This window comes from Sinocyclocheilus rhinocerous, unplaced genomic scaffold (genome assembly GCF_001515625.1).
Source record: "Sinocyclocheilus rhinocerous isolate Xijiao unplaced genomic scaffold, SAMN03320098_v1.1 scaffold299, whole genome shotgun sequence".
In the NCBI taxonomy this organism is placed as follows: Eukaryota; Metazoa; Chordata; class Actinopteri; order Cypriniformes; family Cyprinidae; genus Sinocyclocheilus; species Sinocyclocheilus rhinocerous.
The window spans coordinates 2,937,302-2,960,436 of NW_015652998.1; the positions used below are offsets into that span (position 1 = coordinate 2,937,302).

At 36.9% G+C, this 23,135-nt stretch overlaps 1 protein-coding gene across 1 annotated transcript in view; it reads right to left on the reverse strand.

The window, feature by feature from the left end:
- Window positions 1-8,023: 8,023 nt before the first annotated feature.
- Window positions 8,024-23,135, reverse strand: part of LOC107715407 (pro-neuregulin-2, membrane-bound isoform-like) — a 100,297-nt gene continuing 85,185 nt past the window's right edge. Inside the window, exons 5-10 of the mRNA XM_016521539.1 lie at window positions 20,285-20,343; window positions 16,318-16,341; window positions 11,727-11,829; window positions 10,574-10,697; window positions 10,357-10,484; window positions 8,024-8,423 (exon numbers count right to left, since the gene is read on the reverse strand). Of these exons, the coding sequence (XP_016377025.1) occupies window positions 8,024-8,423; window positions 10,357-10,484; window positions 10,574-10,697; window positions 11,727-11,829; window positions 16,318-16,341; window positions 20,285-20,343 (838 nt within the window). The remainder of the gene's footprint in view (window positions 8,424-10,356; window positions 10,485-10,573; window positions 10,698-11,726; window positions 11,830-16,317; window positions 16,342-20,284; window positions 20,344-23,135) is intronic.

Sequence of the window (23,135 nt, forward strand, 5' to 3'; positions counted from 1 at the left end):
GGTGCCGTTCCAAACATGCACAGGCTGTTCTTCCACTCTTTTGAATGATTAGACATCACATGAAACTTCCCTTGTAGTGGAGGAATCACATCTCTCCCTTAAATGAAACTCAGAGGCAGTCTATTAATCACTATGATTTATACTTTATTCCTGATGTCAACGACTAAAGAATGGAGCTCTTGCCAACAACAGTCTATTTCAGTGATTCACTGTCCATTCAGGTAGTGAGAGACGTTCCCAAGGACACAGAACCAGATTTTCGATGTTGTTGCTTCCATGACGGAGAAAAGACAGATATGTATAAAATTTGATAACTGCCTTTGGCTCTAGAAACAAGGTGATATATTTCCTCCAGTCAATATACATCATTCTGGTTTTTCAATGTTCACCTACCCAGAATGCACTAAAACCAAAGACTCTCATGACAATTCATATGAAATTTGCAGCACTGGTGGCAATAAGAGTATGTTTTTGTATGATCTGCTCACACCCTGCTGAAGATTTGGGTTTACCCAAGTTTTACCAACAAATACGTTTTCATTCAGATCGTATGAATTCATATGAAATGGCCAACTCATTATGAATTATTTTGATATCAGATTACATCAACTAAAACGCCAGCCTGATCACTTTAGCCAGACTTGGAGACCCTCAACCATCTTAAAAGGCATGTTCACACCCAAAACAAATGTTTTTCAAAAGAAATATGTGCTTTATCTGCATACGATAAGTTCAATCCTAAAAAAACGCATCAGAAGGTTTTTTTTAAACAAGCCATTATTTTATGTAACAGCATGTGACTAAGCCAAAAACATACTGGTTGGCCAGTTTTCTTTGCAATACAGTGGAAAAGAGTTTGAACCCTTCTCCATAAAAAATAGATATCACATTGACATGCAGATGTTTGAATTAGATGCATTGATTGCAATTAAAATGTTTATAATACTGCATTTTCCTGACAAAGAATAATGTGTGAGGCCTTTAAGCTATTTGAGGTTTAAGCTGTTTTATTTTTTAAGCAGGGTCACCACAAATGCTGAGGAACTACAGACGTCAAGTCCCAGATTCATTTGAATTGCTCAAAAATCCTTTGCAAGTTATCTGTAACATATCACTTTCTTGTTACCTGCCAAATATTGGATGCACTAGCTTTTAAATTAAGCTTTTTGCATAAGAAAAAAAAAACTAGGTGTCTGAGGTGAAGTCTAGATTGCAAGCAGTTTTTGCACTATATACTCAAGACATCTATGAATAACTGACGTAAGAGAGAACTTGCATTACTGTGATTGAAAAAAAAAATACTTTCAGCAGTTGTTAAACTACACTACTCAATACTAAACTGCTTTCATAACTACAGCAGGGATCTCCACATGTATGACGGTTAAAGATAACATACTCAGCTTGTTTTACTGCATTTGCCGTGTAGAATCAGGCAAGTAATTACCTCTTAAAGTTGTAAGCGTGAAACTTAAAACAGGTAGGCCGCAGTCCACCTACAATGAAGTTACTATGGAACGGTGCATTCAAGTTTACTTGGCAGCTCCTCAACAGTATATTGGGGCATATGTTTCATGTTTAGGCACATCAGGATTGGCCAAAGAGTGCAGAAACACATAAAACTGAGAGCTGATAAGGGTCATCAAGTGGAAAACAAATGTGTTGGCGATGATGGGCCCCAGATGGATGTCTTGGAAATGCACAAGACACAAAGAATCACCTCTTCGACACTGAAACTCAGATGTGTGCAGCTGGAGGTACGAGCTGTTGTGAGAGAATCATTCAAACCTGGTTCCTCAGTCTCCTCCGTCTGTCCGTGCCATAATGTCACACAAACAAGGTTATAATAAACCATAAAGCACACATGGTTTTGCCCAGAAAAGTAATCCTCAGACATGGGCAATCATGAGATAAGTTGAACAAACATAAAATTTATCCTCTAGTGGACTTTGCTTCCTAGCTGTAACTTTACCCATAAATGCTAAACGTGGTTACATACTTTTGTTTGAGCACTAAACATGAGCATGTTAAACTATTATGTAAATTATGATTTTTTAAACCTGTATATGATCAAAGCTTCCGCTCATTCCACTAATTGTTAAAATCAAATTTAAATAGTACTTAGTAGATATAGTATAGTATAGAAATAGTACTTAGTGCATAAATAGTAAATAGTATTTGTCAAACTGGGCAACATGACATGTTTTACCTATTTAGAAAAAAAAAAGCTAATAAAAAATGCAACAGACAATTAATTGGGAGCAAATATTGTCTAATAAACAAGTGTATCCGAGCAATAGCCGACTGTATAGCCAATACTGTTCAGGCATCAGCTCACAAAGAATGAGTCTCATTTGCCTTGGAAAAAAACCCTTTTGCCAAGGGTTTGTTCACTGAGCTGTAAAAATCTATAGCCACACAGAGGAGTCAGACAACAGGTCAGATATGCGCATGTGTCAAAATGATACCAAGAAAAAATTCTCATATGAACAGGTGTTTTCATTTTATTTTTACAATCTATGACAGTCGTGTGTGTTTGTCTCACTTTTTTAAATCCTCTAGAATTTTCCAAGAATGGACATGGTGGGGGGAAATATTCCTTTTTTATTGCTGAATGTAAAAAAAAAAAAAAACACTTCCACTGACTTGAGGGGGAAAAAAATCATCTGCTGCTTGTACCATGCACCCATCTAACCTTGACCACAAGTACATGCAGAGGTGAGGTGTTTAGACGTTTCAAGCCGGGGAAAATGAAAAGTAGAAATAAACTGGCAGGACATAACCGTTTAGTAGCGATATCACATTTAAACTAACTAGAGCACTGTCTTTCTGGCATTTCTCAAACATACAAATAAGACCCAAAATGTAAGGAAGAAAGGTAGGGGATCAAAATAATTTTTGCTCAAACTTCAAAACAAAACATCTCTTCATTTAAAATAAAAACGGCTATTCCATTGTGCTGTCATAACACAGCATTAAACCCCTTTTTATCAGGACTTGTACATTGGTTTTTCACCAAAATAATCACAACTCCTCTCTTTTTTTATGGAAGAAGTGTATGAAAACATTTATCACGTATCTGTCTAGTTCTAATCTTCCTCCGTTATTTGGTGTTGATTTTCTGTGCCAAAACCAATGGACTTCACCTCTCTCAACATATTATTCTCGACATTTTTAACAAGGAGGCAAGCTGATGCTGACTGTGGATGCTCTAGAAGGTGAAGAGTTAAAAACAGCTGATTTTAGTACACTTCATCTCAGGCTGATCCATACTGACTGGTTCTTAATGTTGGAGTATTTTCATCCAAACAGAGTCAGTCAGTGCAGCTGTTTCTGGTTTGGTTTGGGCCCAGTGAGTGCTTCAAAATGGACATGGAGTCACATATGAAAAAGAATGATAAACTGATGATATAGCATTCGATATAAAATAATAATAATAATAATGGCCTGCACTATTTGGTGTCTTAGATTAACTGTGAATATATTAAATAATTATGAAATATGTGGACCTAATGAAAAACATTGACAAAGTTAAACATCAACAGGAAACAAATCGTCTCCACATTACACACACACACACAAAAAAACGAAATGCATTGGAACACAAGTAGAATATAAAGTTTGCATATTTTGGTATTTTAATGACCCCTAATCTTTTTCACAGCTATTTGTCTTGTCATTTGAGACTGTGTTTGTGTGTGCATGTGATTGCGTGTTCGGCACAGGAACTTTTCAGGGCCGTTCACACAGGACACATTCGAACATTAAAAACAGGTAAACACTGCACAGAATCAAAAAGAGTATCTTAACCCAACTTAAATTGTTGTTAAATATAAACATGCTTATCACACCGTCATATTCATTTGATTGGTCCATTATTTTTTTCTATTTTTCACTGATACTCATCCACTCCACTGCATGTCAGAGTTGAACTTGTGAAAATGTGACATTCATGGCACAAAAAAAAGGAAAAAAGTGCATGTGCACTTATACTGCAACAACATATAATAATAATATAATAAGAATAATACTACATATGTAAAAGCATCATAATATTATATATAATATATACTGTATGTATGTAAAAAATGCAATTTGTTTCTTTATACACCATATTCCTAGTCGGAAATATCAAATAGGAATATCTCACTTCCGACTCTGAATGGAATACATCAAACAAAGCAACAATTAAAAACATGTGCAAGAACATGTCCTGTGTGAACAGTCCCGTTACTCTCCCTGTCCCAAAGTACCAGGACCAATTGGTGGAGCGGACACATCTATCAGCCTGGTGTCAGTCTCTCTTCAGCCCTGCGCTAGAGGAAGATGTGCAGTGGAGTGAAGTCCTGAGACGCTGTGAGGCCTTCCATTCCTCCCATCTATCTCTCCACTGGCCGCTCTAACCGGATGGATTTGCTGATAATGAGGGCGATTCGACTGAGTGATGGGAAAGTGGGTTGAGTGGGAGAGACTATATGTTCTTTATTTCTTTGTTATCTATCAAAAGCTATTAGCATTGACAGCCCGGCACACGGCCCCCTCATATTTAACCCACAATCCCCTTTGGAAAGAGAAGGCTTCCGTGTGACAAACCTTAAGGTGCGGCCACATTAGTGAAATTTTGAGGGCAAAAAAGTCCATTGTCAGTAACATAGCGATGTATGAAGCACACAGGGGTCACTTTCAAACCAAACAGTTTTCTGCTGGTCAACGCAGCCAATCTGTGTGACAAACTACAACAGCACGAGGAAATCTTTCATCCTCAAACCGGAATTCACAATCACACGAATTCCAATTGAAATGACTGGATTTCGCCCACGAAAATTCGCCGAACAATGGTAAATGTGACCGCACCTTTACCCTGTAGGGATGCACAGCAAGTCAAGGCGGTGCATCTGTAAGACGACATCAAGTGCCCACATGCGTAACTCTAGACATCAGCAGCATATTTCTCAGAGCCACAGTCATTTCGAGGCCTCTCGCATTTGGTCGTTCACACTCACGCACACTCGTAAGTTTTTTCCGAACCCCCGATTGCATTTGTTATTGATTTCCTGTTGGCAAAGCAACATGATCATAAAACATCTCTGTGGATCAAATTCATGTAAACATACACCTTATGTTAGAGTGGTTTATATTGCATGACGGTGGGAAGGGTGGATGTCACAGTTCAGATGGGGGTCAGCTCCCAAAAGAACACAACCTGGAAAGGAAAGTAAGGAAAAAAGGCCAAAAAGAGACAACAAAAGAGTAAACGAGTATAAAAAATGAGGCGTCCGTATAAGAAAGGCTACAAAAAACTCCACTGGCCCTCTGGCCCTCAGCATACAGCAAAAGGCACCACAATATTACTCTATTTTTTTTTTTTTGAAGTTGTGAAAAAATTGGCACACCTTTTTTATGCTGTAAATCAAAATGTACATATAAATAGTATCAATGTTGAAAACAGCAGTGCTGCTTAATATTTTTGTGGAAAGCATGATACTCTTTTTCAGGATTTCGTGATTAATAGAAAGTTAAAGAAAACAACATTTATTTGCAATAGATTTTTTTTTTTTTAAACAATGTAAAAGTTTTTACTGTCACTTTTGATCAATTTAATGCATCTTAGCTGAATAAAAGTATTCCAAAAATTTTTAGAGATTTTTTAAAGATTTTAAGATTAATTTGTTACCACATAAAGCACATTTTTAGATTATCATTACGCTTAACGTGGCTTATGGCATTAACACTTTAAAAGATAAAATTCAGTTACCTTGATGATGCAAACTATGCAGGCAATCAGATGAACCTAATATAAACTAAACGCGCTAAATTGCACATTAAGCGCTTTTCGTTCATATTCTGTGCTCATCTTCTTATTCTTCTTGCCTATCTGTATTAACAAACTGTAGCCCCTACTGAATAAGGTCCTTAGCGCCGTAGTCCATTAAGCAAGGTTAAGTGTTTTTATTTATTAATGTTCTGAAGTTTGAAGTTATAAATTTAAGTTTGGATAGTGCACTTTCACATCTATGTTCAAAAATGGGGGGTGATGCTTACTTGCTGCACTAAATAAAATAACTATCATTCATAAGTAAATATAATACAATAAATCTTCTGCTTCTGACCACACATGAGTGACCTAAAGGTTGAGAACCTCTTCCTCAAGTTCCACCATTCATGGAGAACCTGGAATTTTAAAATTGTGATTTTTAGGCCTGGAAAAGTCATTCAAAATTCAATCAGTCTTTAAAAAATTTCTGTTGTGAATACATTTTCTATTCTACTAGTTATACTCAACTGCTGACTAGAAATTGCTGTTTGAGTGCAACCTCTCTAAAATGGTGTTAAAATCCTTACTGCATCATGGACAATTTGTGAAAATCCACTGGTCTAAAGGTGTGGGATCCCTATTCTGTGTTTGCTGCCCATATGCAGTGATCCTGCCTTGTACTTTTGCAGTACTATATCAATTTACGCCAACCTTGCTATGGCACTTGAAAAATGATAGTATGCACACTAAGACATGGCGGCTGAAAGCTCAATAGCAAATGACAGCAGACGTACACACTACAGGAACAAATGAGGCCACGTCAAACCTCCCAGTCTAGGCGTAGCATTGTTACTGCAGCACGCCACCAGATGGATGATGACGCTTGCCTTATGAGTTCCCTTCCATTAGAGTGCATCATGCTACACTTAATCATGTATGTGGGTAATTTTCCTTGTTGCTGTGTGAGTTAAAGTGAGCGTGCCCTGAGAGAGGAGGCCACAGTCAAACTGGAGCAGATAAATGAACACTGGCTGCTCTGTCACAGATTTGCAGGGCCTAAGGGCAGATAGCCATATGCACAACAGCTCAGTCAGCTGCAGAGCAGGAGAGAAGGTAGAGAGGGAAATAGTGCAGAGCAGAACACCAGAGACCTGTTTCACCCCTGAGATAATGTGTTGTTCGGCTCTTGTTGACTTAATGAACCCCTCACGGTATAAATTCTCCTGTTTTGGCCCTTGCATGGTGGCGTGGGCGTTTCGCAGGCGAGAGATAACTGTAAATACAGCTGGCCGTGGGCTAGAATCTCTCTTCCTTGATACTGCATATCTGGAGCAGAGAAGCTTTGCTTGACCCCGACTCCCTCTCTGACACTCTCAGCTGGGCCAGAGCATCTGCACGATTTGCGCAACAAATTTTACTGTTATATTCTTCATGGTACGCAGTGTGCAATTTATACAATGACTTTTGAGAGGTCAACTTTCTTATTTCTTATGCTAGTGGCTGACATGTAACTAAATATTTTTCTATCTGTCTATCTATCTATCTATCTATCTATCTATCTATCCTATATATAAATTATTATATTTCAATATTTATATTGCTAAATTTTGTGTGTATATACACAGTGCTGGGTAGATTACTTTTTTAGGTTGATTACTTAAATTGTAGTCCATTACTGATTACAAATTACATAACGGAAATTATTGTTTGTAGAGTAATCTATTGAATTACCCATTCTGACTACTTTTTGATTACTTTTAGATTATGTTTTACCTCAAATATATTCCATTCTTTGTTATCAACATCACACATTACATTATGCCAGGGTTTCCCAAACTGGGGTTTGCGAAATGATGAAAAGCTGGAAGACTTTCCGAATGTATCAAAACAGTAGAATTTTAGAAAGCAATTTAGAATATGTGAATAATTTATCATATTTCATGATAATTGAATAATTTACTGCCATTGTGTGAATAATATGTAATCATGTAATCTATAAAAAAGTAACTGTAATCTGATTATGAGCATTTTAAAATGTAATATAATCTAATTACAAGTACTTAATTTTTTTAATCTGATTATGTAATCATGATTACATATAATCAGTTACTACCCAGCACTGTGTCTGTGTGTATGTGTGTGTATATATATATATATATAGTACAGTATGTGGAAAATAATGTGTTTTTTTAACCTTAAACCACATAAACACATTTCATTACACCAAATACACAAAATAATGTTCTTTTTTAGCAACGTCATATGACCCCTTTAATTTGCATCCTGATGGTACATGCTGTGAATATTTGCTATTGAATCTTTCACGTCACCCATGCCAGTCCCCAGGGGTAAAGGAGACCGGGCACTGAAACGCAGAGGAGTCTTACTGCACACACTAAAATGGTTCTCAGTGCCATGGCTGCAAATAGAGGGCGCTCCTGCGCACCTGTCGCTATGCGGAGAGTCCCCAAGCGAGTCGAAAGAGTCACCATACTGCAGGGCCGGCCGGTGGGGCTCAGTAAAGCCACAGTGTGCGGCACGCCTGGCCCGCGCCTCCATGCACGCAGGACTGTTGCATTTACTGGTCCCCACTGAGGATGACATCATGCCGGAAGGACAGTCGGAGAGGACGCTGTCTGTTCGCTCCAGACTCCACGTTCTCCCTTCATGTCTGAGAAAGAAAGAAAGAAAGAAAGAAAAAGAGAATGAAAGAAAGGGAAGGAAAGAAAGCAGGACAGAAAAAGTGCACAAGATGCTTAACCCAGTGGTTCTCAAATTGTAGGGGGACGGGAAGCTTCCCAAGTTCTTAGATTTCTTTCATTTCCTTTGGCTTCACAAGACTATGATTTCACAAGAACATAGAGCATACAGAGTCATGTGGACTACTTTTATGGTACTTTTATGTGATTTTTGAAACTGGACAGTTGGTCACAATCCTCTCATGTCTCATCCATCTCTGTTTGTGTTCCACAGATAAAAAATATGGATTTATACCGACATGAGGCCAGTGTTATTTTAGTGCTATTTATAAGCTATAATAATTTTTATTTTTATAATTTTAATTACACTTATAGGGCCAGATTTACTAACAGCTTGCTCCAACACAAACCGTCTTTTGGCGTTAAAATAGTACTGTCAGGATTTACTAAAGACGCACAGTGAAGAAATAGAGCTGAAAAGGCTTGGACACAGTTATTTTTGCGCCTGATCTTATTGAATATGCATTTGTAGGAGTTTCCCTTTCAGACGCAAAATTTATGGGAGGAGAGTATTAAAATGAATCACGCAACATGATTTACTAACATTTGCGCTCGTCATATTAGTGGTATTTGCGCCATTATTTAATGCGAAAAAAAAGCATGTCTTAAAGCAGACGCTAATTTGCGCTGCTCTTGGTAGATTGTGATGGTCATTATGGAAATGATCTGGCTGCGTCTGTGTTCTTTAATTTGCGCATTGTCAGTAAATCACCCGCAGAAATTTCCACTCCCATTAGCGCTTTTTTGGAATTGCGCTCTCATGCTAATTTGCCCATTTTAGTAAATTTGACGCTTAGTCATTGATTTATGCTTGTCTTTTTTCTTTTTTTTTTTTACATTTATTTGTTTTTAAAAAATTTTTATTTATTTTTGGATTTTCAGTAAGTACTTTTAGTACATTTCTCATTTTTGATTAGTTCAAGTTTTTCATCTAATATTTATATTTTATTTCAGCTTTATTTAATTTAACGAAAAATCTTTTTTTTTTAAATAGTTTTATTTCTTGGTAACAATAAAAACGCTGCATGAGGGTGAATAAATGGCAAACGTTTGATTTCTGGGTGAACTATTCATTAAATTTAGCTTAATTTAATTATTTATATGAATTATTTATGTTTTATATACAAACTTTGCAAAAGATAATGTAGGTCCACTGACAATAAATGATTTTCTTTATTTTTTTTTTTACTTTTAACTCATTATTCACAACAGTGAAAACTATCAAAATGTAGTTTCTTTTTCGTCTTTTTTTATATACAACAAAAACTGACAGATGAAAAATCTTTTTTTTTTCACTTTTTTTTTTTTCAATAAAACCATAACTTCACTTCTAATTTGCTTTAGGACAAATCGCAATCTGTCAAACAGTTCCCCGTTATTCAATAAGTACACACATGCTAACAAAATTTGCCAACAATGCGGTTGGTTGATTACAGTGGGAGTGTTAAGGTTGTACAAAGGTTGTTCCTGTTACAAAGGAGTCATGACAGAACAAACCGAGAACCACTGGTTTAACACATATGTGTGTAAGAATCAGTTTGAGTGAAAAGCGTGAAGTCGGAGGCCTGCGAGGTGATCATGGTGTATAACCTCTGAGTTTCTCTGCACTCACTCACTCACTCACTCACTCACACCTCTGGCTAAATTCTAAAAGGGATGAATTATGGCCGCCTGACTCAGATTCCAACCAGATAGTGGAAGGGGAAAGAATGCTGAATGAGATGAAAACAGACGTATGACTCAGGTAGGGGGTAACTGGAGCATGACCCCTGGTTCTTGATGAGTCTACACACACAAATCCTCTGCTCAATTGTGGTCAAACATGACATGCTGTCAGGAATGTACCTGTGAGTGGAGGAATGAGCCCGGGTGGAGAAGTTGTGGGATCTGGAAGACTGCCGGCTGCCAGGAAAAGGTTCCTCTGCTCCGTGTCCAATGACTCTCTCAGTCGCCGGTACATTTTTGGAGATATACTGCAATTAGAGATCAAAAGAGGCCTTCAGTTACAGACTGATGATATTACATCACAACCAAACCCATTTTATTAAGAGGAGTGACGTACATCTACCATGGGTATCTCTTCAGGACCAGGGCCTGGGTGATTGGGTCCATTGGCCAGGTTGCGGTTGGGATGATCCACATAAATGTTCTGCCTCAGATGATTGTGCATCTTCTTCCTCTGTTTCCTGGGGGGGAGGCTACAGTGAGGCAGTGTCACTCTCTCAGACACCGGCCCAGAGTCACAATCATCACATCACATTTAAAAAAGTCTTGCTACTGCTCTATGTTGCTGCTAACTAATTTTTCAACATCCCATTTAGTCATTTTCTGAATAATGACTCTTCTGAATAATGCTGTCTTTCTTTTAAATATATACCACTTCGACTGATGTTTTATTATGTAATGTAATTACATTTATACATTATTTTAAGGCACAAGAGTTCAAACACACTCAAAAACTTTCCAACTTTCCAAGCAAAAGTAATATTAAAATAATAAAAAGGTTTAAAACATATTTACTCAATTCCAAATTAATTCCAAAGCAAATGTAGCTTTGCAATTTACCAAATTGTATTTTTTTAAACATATTAATTTGGTTTTAATACACTGAATTGTTCAAAATTCAGTTGGGGGTCAGTAAGATTTTTTTAAAAATCATACTTTTATTAGGATGCATTAAATTAATCAATATTGACAGTACAGACGTTTCCATTTTTAAATATATGCTGTTCTTTTGAAATTTCTATTCATCAAAGAACCCTGAAAACAAAATCGTGTTTTCCACAAAAATATTAACTAGCACAACTGTTTTCAACATTGATAATAATAAGAAATCATCAGCAGCGTATTAGAAGAATCATGTAACCGTGAAGACTGGAGTAATGGCTGCTGAAAATTCAGCCTTGCTATTACAGGAATTACATTTTAAAATATATTCAAATTCTGAATTGTAACAATATTACTTTGTAAATGCAGCCTTGGTGATCATAAGCGATTCTTTCAAAACCCCCCAAAATTTTGAACAGTAGTGCACTTTTAAAAGTTCATACTTATAGTTAATTTCCATAATATGTGATTTCAGTTTTCATGGAAATTTGTCATACAATTGAGGCCAGTCAAAAAAATTGACAAAGGGCACCATTAAATATTACTACTACAGTAATGTCGTGTTTACAATTCTGAGTAATATCGCTGCTGTTGTGCCTCATACTTACTTGGTTTTACAGTAGGCCACCACACAGACTATGCCCACCACCAAAAGAGCCACACAGATGCCGGTGATTGTCAGGACTCTCTTCTGATAGAGCTCCTCTGCCTCTGCACATTACCACACACAACAATTGTCAGACTCATTTACAACTCAAACTGGTTCTAAACTCTCTCGTAAACAGTTACCACTGCTGCCCCGATCCTCCTTCAAGTCATCTAGTGATGAGATATATCATGTACGGTTTGGATTAACATGTTCTTTCTATCGGGCATTTAGCATGACTCAGATCCCGTACGCTCTCATTAACTGCATGGATATGAGAATTAATCGTGAGATGGGAACGAGGCTCAGGCCTTAACAAGGGCTTGAATGGACCAGCTCAGCAGTGGAAACTGCTTGCGTGAGGAATAACGCGTATCATTATCGTGGACGTTAGGGAAGCGGTCTGTCTGAACGATCTCCCGATGAGCACTGATGATTTCTGTGAGTCACTCCATGGATGCCTTCCTCCACTGGGGGGCGTCGCAATTCAGCTCAATTTACAAGCTCAAACAGCATATCAAGAGGACAATTGAAATGTGGATGGATGTTTGGGACAAATTGGTTTAAGAAGTAATTACATGGAGGCACAGAAACAATCATCAGGGTCTTTGTTTGGCTTGGTCAGTTACAGTTTATTAATGTATTCATAACCAATCAAATCATGGATGCATAGAAATATTTAAAGGAATATTCTGGATCCAGTTATCAAACTGAGCTCATTTGACAGCATTTGTGGTATAATATTGATTAGCTTGTGCTAAAAAACTGTTTAAATCCTTTTTATATCAATATTTTATAAAATTATAAAATTCATATTTCTGCTTTCAAATCCTTCAAAAGGTTTCCCTATTTACTTCCATAGGAAGTGCCTCACTGTAACCTCGATTTTTGCTTTTTCAAAGAAAACAAGGGATGAGTCAATTTATGCAACAAACCTTAAACTGAGTGTAAAAGCTTTTCAGCTCAGAGAATGCACATTTTAACAAAATAATTGATGTAAGTGTTTTTATAAAGTTATAAGCTTCACTGTAACCTTGAGTTTTGCTTATTTAAAGAAAACCTTTTTTTTTTTTGTAGTAATTACGCCACATGCTGTAGATTGAGCATAACTTGTTTGAACCCTGAATATTCCTTTAACACAAACTGAATGTTGGGTATAATTAAAAAAAGAAATGTTTTTTTTTTTCATTTTATTTTTTTTATATCGAACCACAGACTACATCCAGCCTTCTGCCTTTTCCTTGGAAATGGGCTTTGGTTTGGTCGCACAGACCTTCCAAAAGGAAGAGAATGTATGTCTGAGAGAGATGGGGGCTAGTTAGGGAAGAAATATTTCATAATCAATAATGAAATAATCCAGCTGTCGTTTGCTCGGTAGTACAGAGCAAGGAGGAGAACATTATTTCTGAAGGGCCTCATCTGTGTTGGTAGGAACGGAGCTGATTTTTGCTTTAAGCACACAACATGACTTCATAGAGAGCCTAGTTTACACGTACCGTAAAACGGACCATTTTCAAGGGAAAACAGAGGCTGGTTTTGTAAGCAAAGAACAGACAATTGGGAGAGGTCATATAAACAACCTAATTATGGTACTAATGCAATTTGACATGCTAGGGCACTAGGATTCAGTTTGTACAAGCAAGGTAAAATTAAGAACAGAAAAGAAAAGAGAGACTGCGTTCAATTTGAATCATTATCAGCTGCAGAAATCGCATTGGTGAAGCAGAAGAATGGCAAAATAGCGTGCAAGGATAGAGACGAAAAATAATTAAGCAAAGACAACACAAAAATGGGCAGATGGAAGAAGGAAAAGAACTTAGTTTAGAATAAGGGGAGAAAATGAAAGTAAAGGAAGCATTTGGGGAAACAAAATGGAACTCTTATCCGCAGCACTCATCCATATTGCCTTGAAAGTCAAAGTCCCGCGATCAGCTGTACAATAAAAGTCCATCTGGAAAAGTTACAGCTGGTCATGATCAGATTTTATGTAAACGCTTTGAAAATATAGCTGTACAGTGCCTGATGTCAAAAGTTAAACTGCAAAAATTATTTATTCAGTATTTTTGTTGTTTTCTAGTAAAAATATCTAAAAAAATCAATGATATATTAACTTGATAAAGAAAACTATGTGAAGTATTAAGAATTGTTCTCAGAGAATATATCTTATTGTTTTAAGCACATAATTACATTTCAAATACATAACATTTTTTCCAGTTTTAAGTATTTTTCCTACAAAATGTTGTTTTAAAATATAAAATATTTATCTACCTTTTGTAGTTACCTTTATCTAAAATGACAACATTTTACAATTTAGTTTGTTTAAAAAATAATAATTGAAAATGTGGTAGCAAAAAAATATTACACTATTTTTAAAAACATAAAATTAATAAATATATACATTAATATGAAATATGAAGTCTTAATATGAAAAAAAAAATACTGATTTTATTTTTTTCCCCGGTGCAAACGGGCAAAATCCTGAAAGTGCATGTGCAAGGGAAAATGAACACGTTGATCCAACGTGATCCAAGGCTTTCCATGTATAACATAATTAGATTCAATGTTAGTACTACTCCAGTGCACATAAATTCACTTGAAGCTACACACTTGTTATGTTTACCGCTCAGTAAATACCAGGTTGGTGTGTAAAACTGACGGAGGTTTACACAAATCACCCCCGCATAATGCTAACTCCTTGAGAGCCTGCGACTATCTGCATACACTTGAAGAAATCTGTGTACATCTTCGTGTTGATGACAAAAAACCGACTCATTTGCCGACCCTTTATGTCGTTCCAACCAATTCAACAAAATATATGGTTGTCAAAAGTCTTACGTAAAACTTGAACTAACTACGCACGTTGTTAAATGCTCACAGTAAAACTGTTTCTGGCAACGTCTCTGGGGCTGCAAGAACATTTATGGCTAATTTTAAATAGGTAAAACAGTGAGATGATGGAAACTTCCTAGGCTTTGTTAACACTGCACGCAAATACAATTTAGTTGTCAAAACTGATCTTTTGGACATTTTGCAAGGGATAAAATTTAAGTTGTTTGTTCAAATAGTGAAGAGAATATATGGCGTTTGTGCATTGGTTGCTACAGACGATGCGGTATGGATTTTTGGGTAAAAGTCTGCTTATGGTATTGATAAAATAGTACATTGAGGGCACATAATGGCCCCTTAGGGGACATTTTTATACACCTTTTTAAGGATCAATAATATGACATTGCCTTTAATGTCAGAAATGTCCTGATATAATGAGGAAAAAAGCCTAATTAATTTTTTTATTAAACCTTTTTTTTAATATATATATATATTTGTTTTATTAAATAAAATTCATGCTGGTTTTGTCTGGCCAGAGGAGAACTGGCCCCTCTGACTGAGCTTGGTTCTCCCAAGGTTTTTTTTCTCTATTTCTGTCACTGGTGGAGTTTTGCCTTTGGCTTGCTTAGTTGGGGATGCTTAATTTCTGGCAATATTGTCGGCTTGATTGCACAGACTCTATTGGAAGAGAGCTGAACTAGATGATGACCTCACTGTATTATTGTCAAACTATTTTCCTGCTTGACACTGTAAAGCTGCTTTGACACAATCAGTACTGTATAAAGCGCTATATAAATAAAGGTGACTTGACTTGTCTTGACTACTAAATAAATCATTTTTTTTAAAGAAATTTAAAATATATATTATTTAGATTTAAAGGGGTCATTGCGATTTCAAGTTTTCCTTTCTCTTTGGAGTGTTACAAGCTCTTGGTGCACAAATAAGATCTGTAAAGTTGCAAAGACTAAAGTCTCAAATCCAAAGAGATATTCTTTATAAAAGTTAAGAGTCAGCCACACCTACCTAAAACGGCTCGTTCTAACACGCCCCCACATATCTAGGTCACTAAGTGGAAATATTAGCATAATGCTGCCCAAATGTGCACGCAAACAAAGAAGGCGTGGTTTCAGGGACAGCAGTAGTGTTGATGCAGCCATGTCAGGGAGACGCTGTGTTTCAGTATAATGATCTTTAAAATAGCATCATATGACCCCTTTAATGTTTGTATTCACTTTGTTAAATATGAGTCATGCCACTGAATGACAGAAGAAAATTACAAATAAATAAAATAAAACTTCTGATACTTCTGAAAAATCTTCTGAAAACTTCTGAAAAATCTGATTCCAATATGATTCCAAAAAATACATTCCAAAAATAAAAAAACAGATTTTAATCAGATATGTAGACCACATATGGATGTTTATAAACATCAGATTCCATGTTGTTTTTTCCTAAACGAATTGAAGTCGGATCTGATTCTTTCTGCTTGTCTGAACAAAGCCTTAAAATCCCACTGTGACGAGACGAGGGCTGCAGATAATGATTCCCATGCTGACTCTTGGAAAGAGGGGCTACTATACAGAGCAACGGCTGATTGACAGATTTATTAGTTAATCAATTTGTTCATTTGCTTTAGAGTCCATCAGAGAGAGGCTACGGAGGTGTGTCAAACGGAATGAGAGCTACACAGTTCAATCTGGAAATCGGAATGAAGGATTGGTCCATACCCATAAATTCAATCCCAAGAGACTCTGCCAGTGCAAAGAGTTGATAATGAAGAGCAAAACAAAAACAGAGAGAGAGAGAGAGAGAGAGGAAAAACAAGATTTAAGAGAGAGATATCCCACCATACACAGAAACACATATGGGCATTATGAAAGTCACACTGTGGACACATCATGCAAATACTATAATGAGAAAGAGAGTAAGTGCTTAGATCATGCAGGTTAGAGCACGTCTGAAATACGGGTTTCTAGATGACAAACCTGGATTAATGGGTAAGTGATGATTATAATTGTGAGTAATAAAGAAGAATTATAATTAAAATCATCAAACTAGCATCTAGCACCAAACTAGTAGTTTATTTCGGTATTTATTGCATGGATTAGGATTTTAAAAACGAGCAGCTAGGTTAGTAGATTCGATTTGATGAATTAATGTCATTGTGGGGCAAAGCCACTGTTAGACACTTTAATTCATGTTATTCTATGGCAGTTATTTCAACTCTGTCATTAATATAATTATTGTTATACAAACAAAACAACAACAAGTATGCAAGAATGCAAGTAAATTGATATACATTCCAGTGGTCATTAAACTACACAATTAAAATATCTCTGATGCGTCTTACCTGTGGGGCACACAGACAGCTGACATTATTCATAAAACATTTTGGTGCATTTTTATGTTAATTGTTAATATCAAGATGCTATTTACACTCTGGGACGTGTATATTAGTAAAACATGCTCTATGCAACAAATATTATGATTAGCCAAAGTAACTTTTTACTTAATTTAATTTGCCTGTATCTTCAGTCTGGTTTGAGTGTGCATTCAGATACTTGTGAATAGAGAAAGCAATCATAGCGGCTTTAAATGAGGAGCTCTGAGTGTCATAACTGGTGATATACTGTAGCTGATAATGCTATCAAAATATGTTCTTACACAAAGGGCCCTGGGTTCAGGATAATTCAATTTTTTTAATTAATGGATGAGCGACAAGCACTTTTCTGGCCAGCTCACGTGACTAATATTAGCTGCAGGAAATTCCCACTGTTGCCATGACAACGGAATTTCACAGGCCTGATAGAGGTGGAACAGATGAGCAATCCTCAGGTAGAGATAAGCTACTGCTTTTTTAAAATACTTTTATTTTTTACTTTATAATGCAAAAAATTAAATAAAAATAAATAAAAACACTGTAACACTTTACAATAAGGTTCATGCTAGTATGGTAAAAAGCAGCTTGGATATTCCTTAATATTTCTCCTTTTATGTTCCACAAAAGAAAAAGTGAGTCAGTATTACTTTTCAGTGAATTATCCCACAGTAACAGCTCTGAATTTTTTAATTTTTTTTTATAAAAATCAATCAATCAATATTTTTTTTCTGTCAGTTATTCCAGGGCCTGCAGTCTTAAAGCCCCGGGGCTGTCACAGTGCTCCTGTCAGAGGTCAGCTACCATTTTAGCTCTCTACTATGACTCTAATTGGTCGTGCGATTACAATTCTCTCAACAGCAAGTTGAATAGAAAGTGACAGAAAATCACTTTCTCTCGGAGACGACAGCTCTGAGGACACGTCTGCCCTCATGCACAACCTGCACACTGGGATTTACAGCTGGGCTTTGCATGTAGAAATGGCATCTTGTCAGATGTTCTTCTCTGCGTTGTAATATTCCTATCATGCGCTAGGATGGGGGATGCCTTCATTTCTCTCTTTCACCCATGGCGCCAAAGCCATTTTTTCCTTAAGCTGCTTGTATCTACACGCACCTATTAGGCTACATTTATACTATTTACATTTCAGTCACTGCACTGTTTCAACATCTTATGTTGACAGACGCTAATTTCCAGGCCTCCCAAAATGAACAGTGCTACAAAGTACAGAAAGGAAGCCTGGCTTGTTGACAGTGGAAAAGCTAACAATCCACACATGCAAAGACTTGATCCACTGTCCTGATATAGGTAACAATTCAGCTCGATAAATCATGACATAACATGCCACAGGTTATAACGCGTGTCATATTATCATTTTTCTTGTTTTGCACCGCTTTGAGTGTTTTTAATAACACCTAATAAATTATTCCATTTATACAGAGAGGAAATCTATTCCGTTCTACATGCAACTGTGTGCGCTTTCCGTCCACAGATAGTTTTGTTAACATCAATCTTTCGTGTTCTACCTCCTGTCTTTTTATTAACTATTAAATATATGTTGAGATTAAGGCCATGGTAAAATGTATACAGCGGCAGCATAGCAACGCTGTCTAGAGCACAAAGGCCTGATTATATGCACTATGTGGACACAAGCAGGAGCCAATAGCTCACAGGCATGAGCTGTCAGGTGTAGTGATCCCTGTGCCTCCCTCTAATTTAGGTGTTTTTCTGCAGTTGATGGACATGTGCGGTGGAGACGCCGATCTGTAGCCTTATACGGTTAAAATGTGTCACCTCAGGGAAGTGGAGCTGTTTAATTTCCCAGCATAATTAAGGGGTGGATTTTTTAACTGTGGGGTGTGCAGAGGATTTGTGACAGGATTGTTTGAGGGAAACAATGCCGGTACATTGCACAGTGCTCTTGTTTTACATTACACACACTTGTGAAATTACAGAACGGTGTATTGTATGCAAATTGCTACAAGTGATAAAATAAACAGGGCAAGCTTCTTTACAAAAAATTAGCTTTTTTTTTTTTTTTTTTTACTTTGCTGAGAACTACTGTACAGAAAACTGAGGCTGTCAAAATCATATCAAATGAAATAGGCTGTAAAAGTTGAAAACTAATTACGAAATTGCAGAACTCAATCATTTGAAATACATTACAGTTCGATAGAAAAATGATTTACATAGAGTTTGGTGGGAAAATTATTTACATATTTATGCATTTGGAACATACTTTTATGCAAAGCGACTTTGCATTCAAGGAATACAGCTTTATACAGTTCATATATTCCCTGAAAATCGAACCCAGGACCTTGGTGTTGCTATCGCTATGCCCCACTGGTTGAATCACAGAAACTAGCATTGATATTAAAAGTCAGGTTGATAACTATTTTCATGTTTTGGCTGATAACTGATAAATGGCTGATGTTAAAATTCTATAATACACAAAATTTTAATAAAACGACAAAAAATTATTTTGGCTTTAAATGCTATAATTTAAGCATCACAGTATTACAATGTACACCATGAACAATGGATATTCATTTTGAGATTTGCTAAAGATTTATCAGTGTTTAAGATTAACAGTCAATTTAAGAGTCGAAATATCTCATTTTTAATTAAAATGTCTAACTAAATTCAACCATCTACACGAAAAAACTGAAAAAATGAGTGTGGCAATACGAGCCAATATATATCCAATATTAACAGATACTCACAAATTAAAAAAAAAAAATTCTAATGATAACCAATAACCAATATGGCACTGATATATTGTTCATCCTTAATAAGACATTTTTATGGGCATTTAAAAAAATATATATATATATATATTAGTGCCCATTTTGTGATTGCACGTTTTTTATATTTAAATAATTATTAGCTGTCCATTCACATTTTTGTAACATTATTTTCTAGCTGGACAATCTATAGCATGTGTTTATGGTTAGTAAATTGACAGTAACTATATTTCTGTTGTATATGTTATGGAATGATGCAGCATTTAATTAGGTATGTTTATTGCCATTATGATTATATATAAATTATGGTTCACTTTATTAAAGAACACGCATTCATACTTCAAAACATGCATCTCTGATCATGTTACGATATAATGTAATGTAGAATTGATTAAACAGTGATGCAGGGGGTGAATGACATACTGGACCAAATAAAACTCATTAATTGTTAAAAAAAAACTGATTCAGTTAGAACAAGTAGATTATTAACCATTACAGAACAACATTCCACATCTTCAGTTCCAGCATGCAAACAAGACAGAGACAGACAGACAGAAGAAGAAATGGACATACGGTAGAAACTGGCCATAACGTAGGTTTGACAGCGATCACCAGTAAAGTCATTTGGACACCTGATGGAAGGAGACAAAACCATAGAAAGAAAGAGAAAGGGAGAGGGTGTGTAGCAGAGAGAAAAGATGCAAGAGAAAGAAGAGAGGGGAAAAAGAAAGCAGAGAGAACATTAGGACAACAGCACAATGATGTACAGCAGAAGCAGAGGATCCCGCTGGAGGCACCACTGTGTCTATTTCAGGACAGACTTAAGCCAGCAAGCCTTGGGAGGTGGAAGGAGGTAAGGGAGAGACAACAGTGGTAACCCAGTGACAGCCGGTCCTCTGTTTGCGGCTGTGCATCTCAAGTCAACATACTTTTATTAGGTTTGGGCATGTATAACTTCAGGGGTTCTGTCTGCAAGCACCGCTGGCCGAAGTATCCGTCCGGACATCTGGGGGAAGGAGAGGTGGAAAAGATGACACACAGATATACACCAAACACACTCACACACATCACACACAGAGGATTTTACGCACAGCGAGGTCAGAAACACAACCGCACAATCATTCCATGGGGGGTGGGGGGGGCATTGTAAAAGTCTTTACTGTCACTTTTGATCAAATGAATGTGTCCTTGCTGAAAAACAGTAGTAATTTATTTAAAAATAAATAAATAAATGGAGCTGACCCCAAACCTTTGAATGGTAGTGTTCAGGACAGACATTTGCATTCAAGGAACACATTTACATTATATCAGTTCTTGCTTTCCCTGGGAATCGAACCCACAACTTTGGAGTTGATAGCACCATGCTCTACTCATTGAGCTACAGGAAAGGCTGTGTATAGTGTATATCTATTTATTTTTCCTACCACATTGGCAAGTTGTTTTACTCTTGTTTTAAGCATAAACCGCTATGATTAAAGCAGGGGGAAAAGATATGCAGTAGGTCCAGTATACAGGCTGGAATAAAGCAACCACATTTTTCTGCAAACACAAACAGCTGAAGCTACATCTCAGCCTATAAGCAGCACATCTCTATTATGGTCGCCTGATTATGACATGGCTCTCATTCATGGATTTGATTGGCCAAAGGGAGAGGGTGTCGAGCAGAGAGAAAAGATGCAAGAGAAAGAGGAGAGGGTGAAAGCAAAAGAGAGAGAGGGGGAAAAGAAAGCAGAGAGAACATTAGGACAACAGCACAATGATGTACAGCAGAAGCAGAGGATCCCGCTGGAGGCACCACTGTGTCTATTTCAGGACAGACTTAAGCCAGCAAGCCTTGGGAGGTGGAAGGAGGTAAGGGAGAGACAACAGTGGTAACCCAGTGACAGCCGGTCCTCTGTTTGCGGCTGTGCATCTCAAGTCAACATACTTTTATTAGGTTTGGGCATGTATAACTTCAGGGGCTCTGTCTGCAAACACCGCTGGCCGAAGTATCCGTCCGGACATCTGGGGGAAGGAGAGGTGGAAAAGATGACACAGATATACAACAAACACACACACACACACACACACACACACACACATCACACACAGAGGAATTTATGCACAGCGAGGTCAGAAACACAGCTGCACAATCATTCGAATGCCAGTCCGATTCTTCAAGCCATCGTTTGTTCAGTAAGAGGATTGAAAAAGACATTTTTTAAAGCATTTTTGTTTTCTAAATATCCATAAACCATTCTTAAAACAAGATTTTACTGTCTAATATTTTTACCGTCTAATATTTAAAGATTTTTTTTGTTGTTGGAAATTTATCTTCAGTTTACACTACCATAGTTTTTTTTTTTTTTAAGTGGTCTCTTATTCTCAACAAGACTGCATTTATTTGATCAAAAATACAATAAAAACAGTAATATTGTGAAATATTATTACAATTTAAAATAACTGTTTTCTATTTGAATATATTTTAAAATGCTATGTATTCCTGTGATGGCAAAGCCTGAATTTTCTTAAATTTTCAGTGTCACGTGATCCTGATGATTAGAAATCATTCTAATATGCTGATTTGGTGCCTGTGATTTATTATTATTATCAAAGTTGAAAAAAATTGCTTGATTTTTTTTTCAGGATTCTTTGATGAACAGAAAGTAAAAACAAAAAGGCATTTATTTTAAATAGACCAAATTACGGCTCATCAGTGCGTAATGAGCGATATGGGGGTAAATAGTTTTCACAGCGTTAATTCCTCTAACTCGGTAACTACTCTAGTCAGCTATCACTGATGAATGGCCACCTTCAATTTCCAGGACAAACAGAAAGCGAGAGCGAGTGTTATCTTCTGTCACCAGCTTATCTGCTGAACGCCGTATCCCTGTGCTTCCCAAGTCGGACCGCCAGAGGCAGGAGTGAATCGTAGCTCAGATTTATTTTGTTTTCCACGAAAAAGGCCAATTACTTGAGAAGCAAAAATGTGTAGTATATTAAAACGTTGTTTTCACAGAGCATGTCTAGCTTCAGTCTTGCTTTAGGCCTAAATCTAACAACATTTAAAGCAGTACATAGCGGGAGCGCATATGTATAAGGCCCCTGTAAAAGTAAAAAAAAAAGCCCTTATGGTTGGCTTTTGAAGTAGGATGTGGGGCATTATGCATGATACAACACATGCAGCACACACACGAAGCCGTCGGTGAGTTTATAGAGTGTAAAATGAGCCAAGGTTCAGGCTGTAACCTCTTCATTGCGCTGCTACAGAGCCATGTCACCGCCTGGCATGCGGTAAAACACGCCAATGTTAACTACGGAGACCCTGGGAATAACAGAGAGATGGTGAGAGACCGCAAGCTGTTGTAGTCTTTAGGGGAACGCAGGAGAGAGAGAATTTGGGGTACATTTCCCCTGCACCGGAGCAAAGACATGTTTTAAGTAG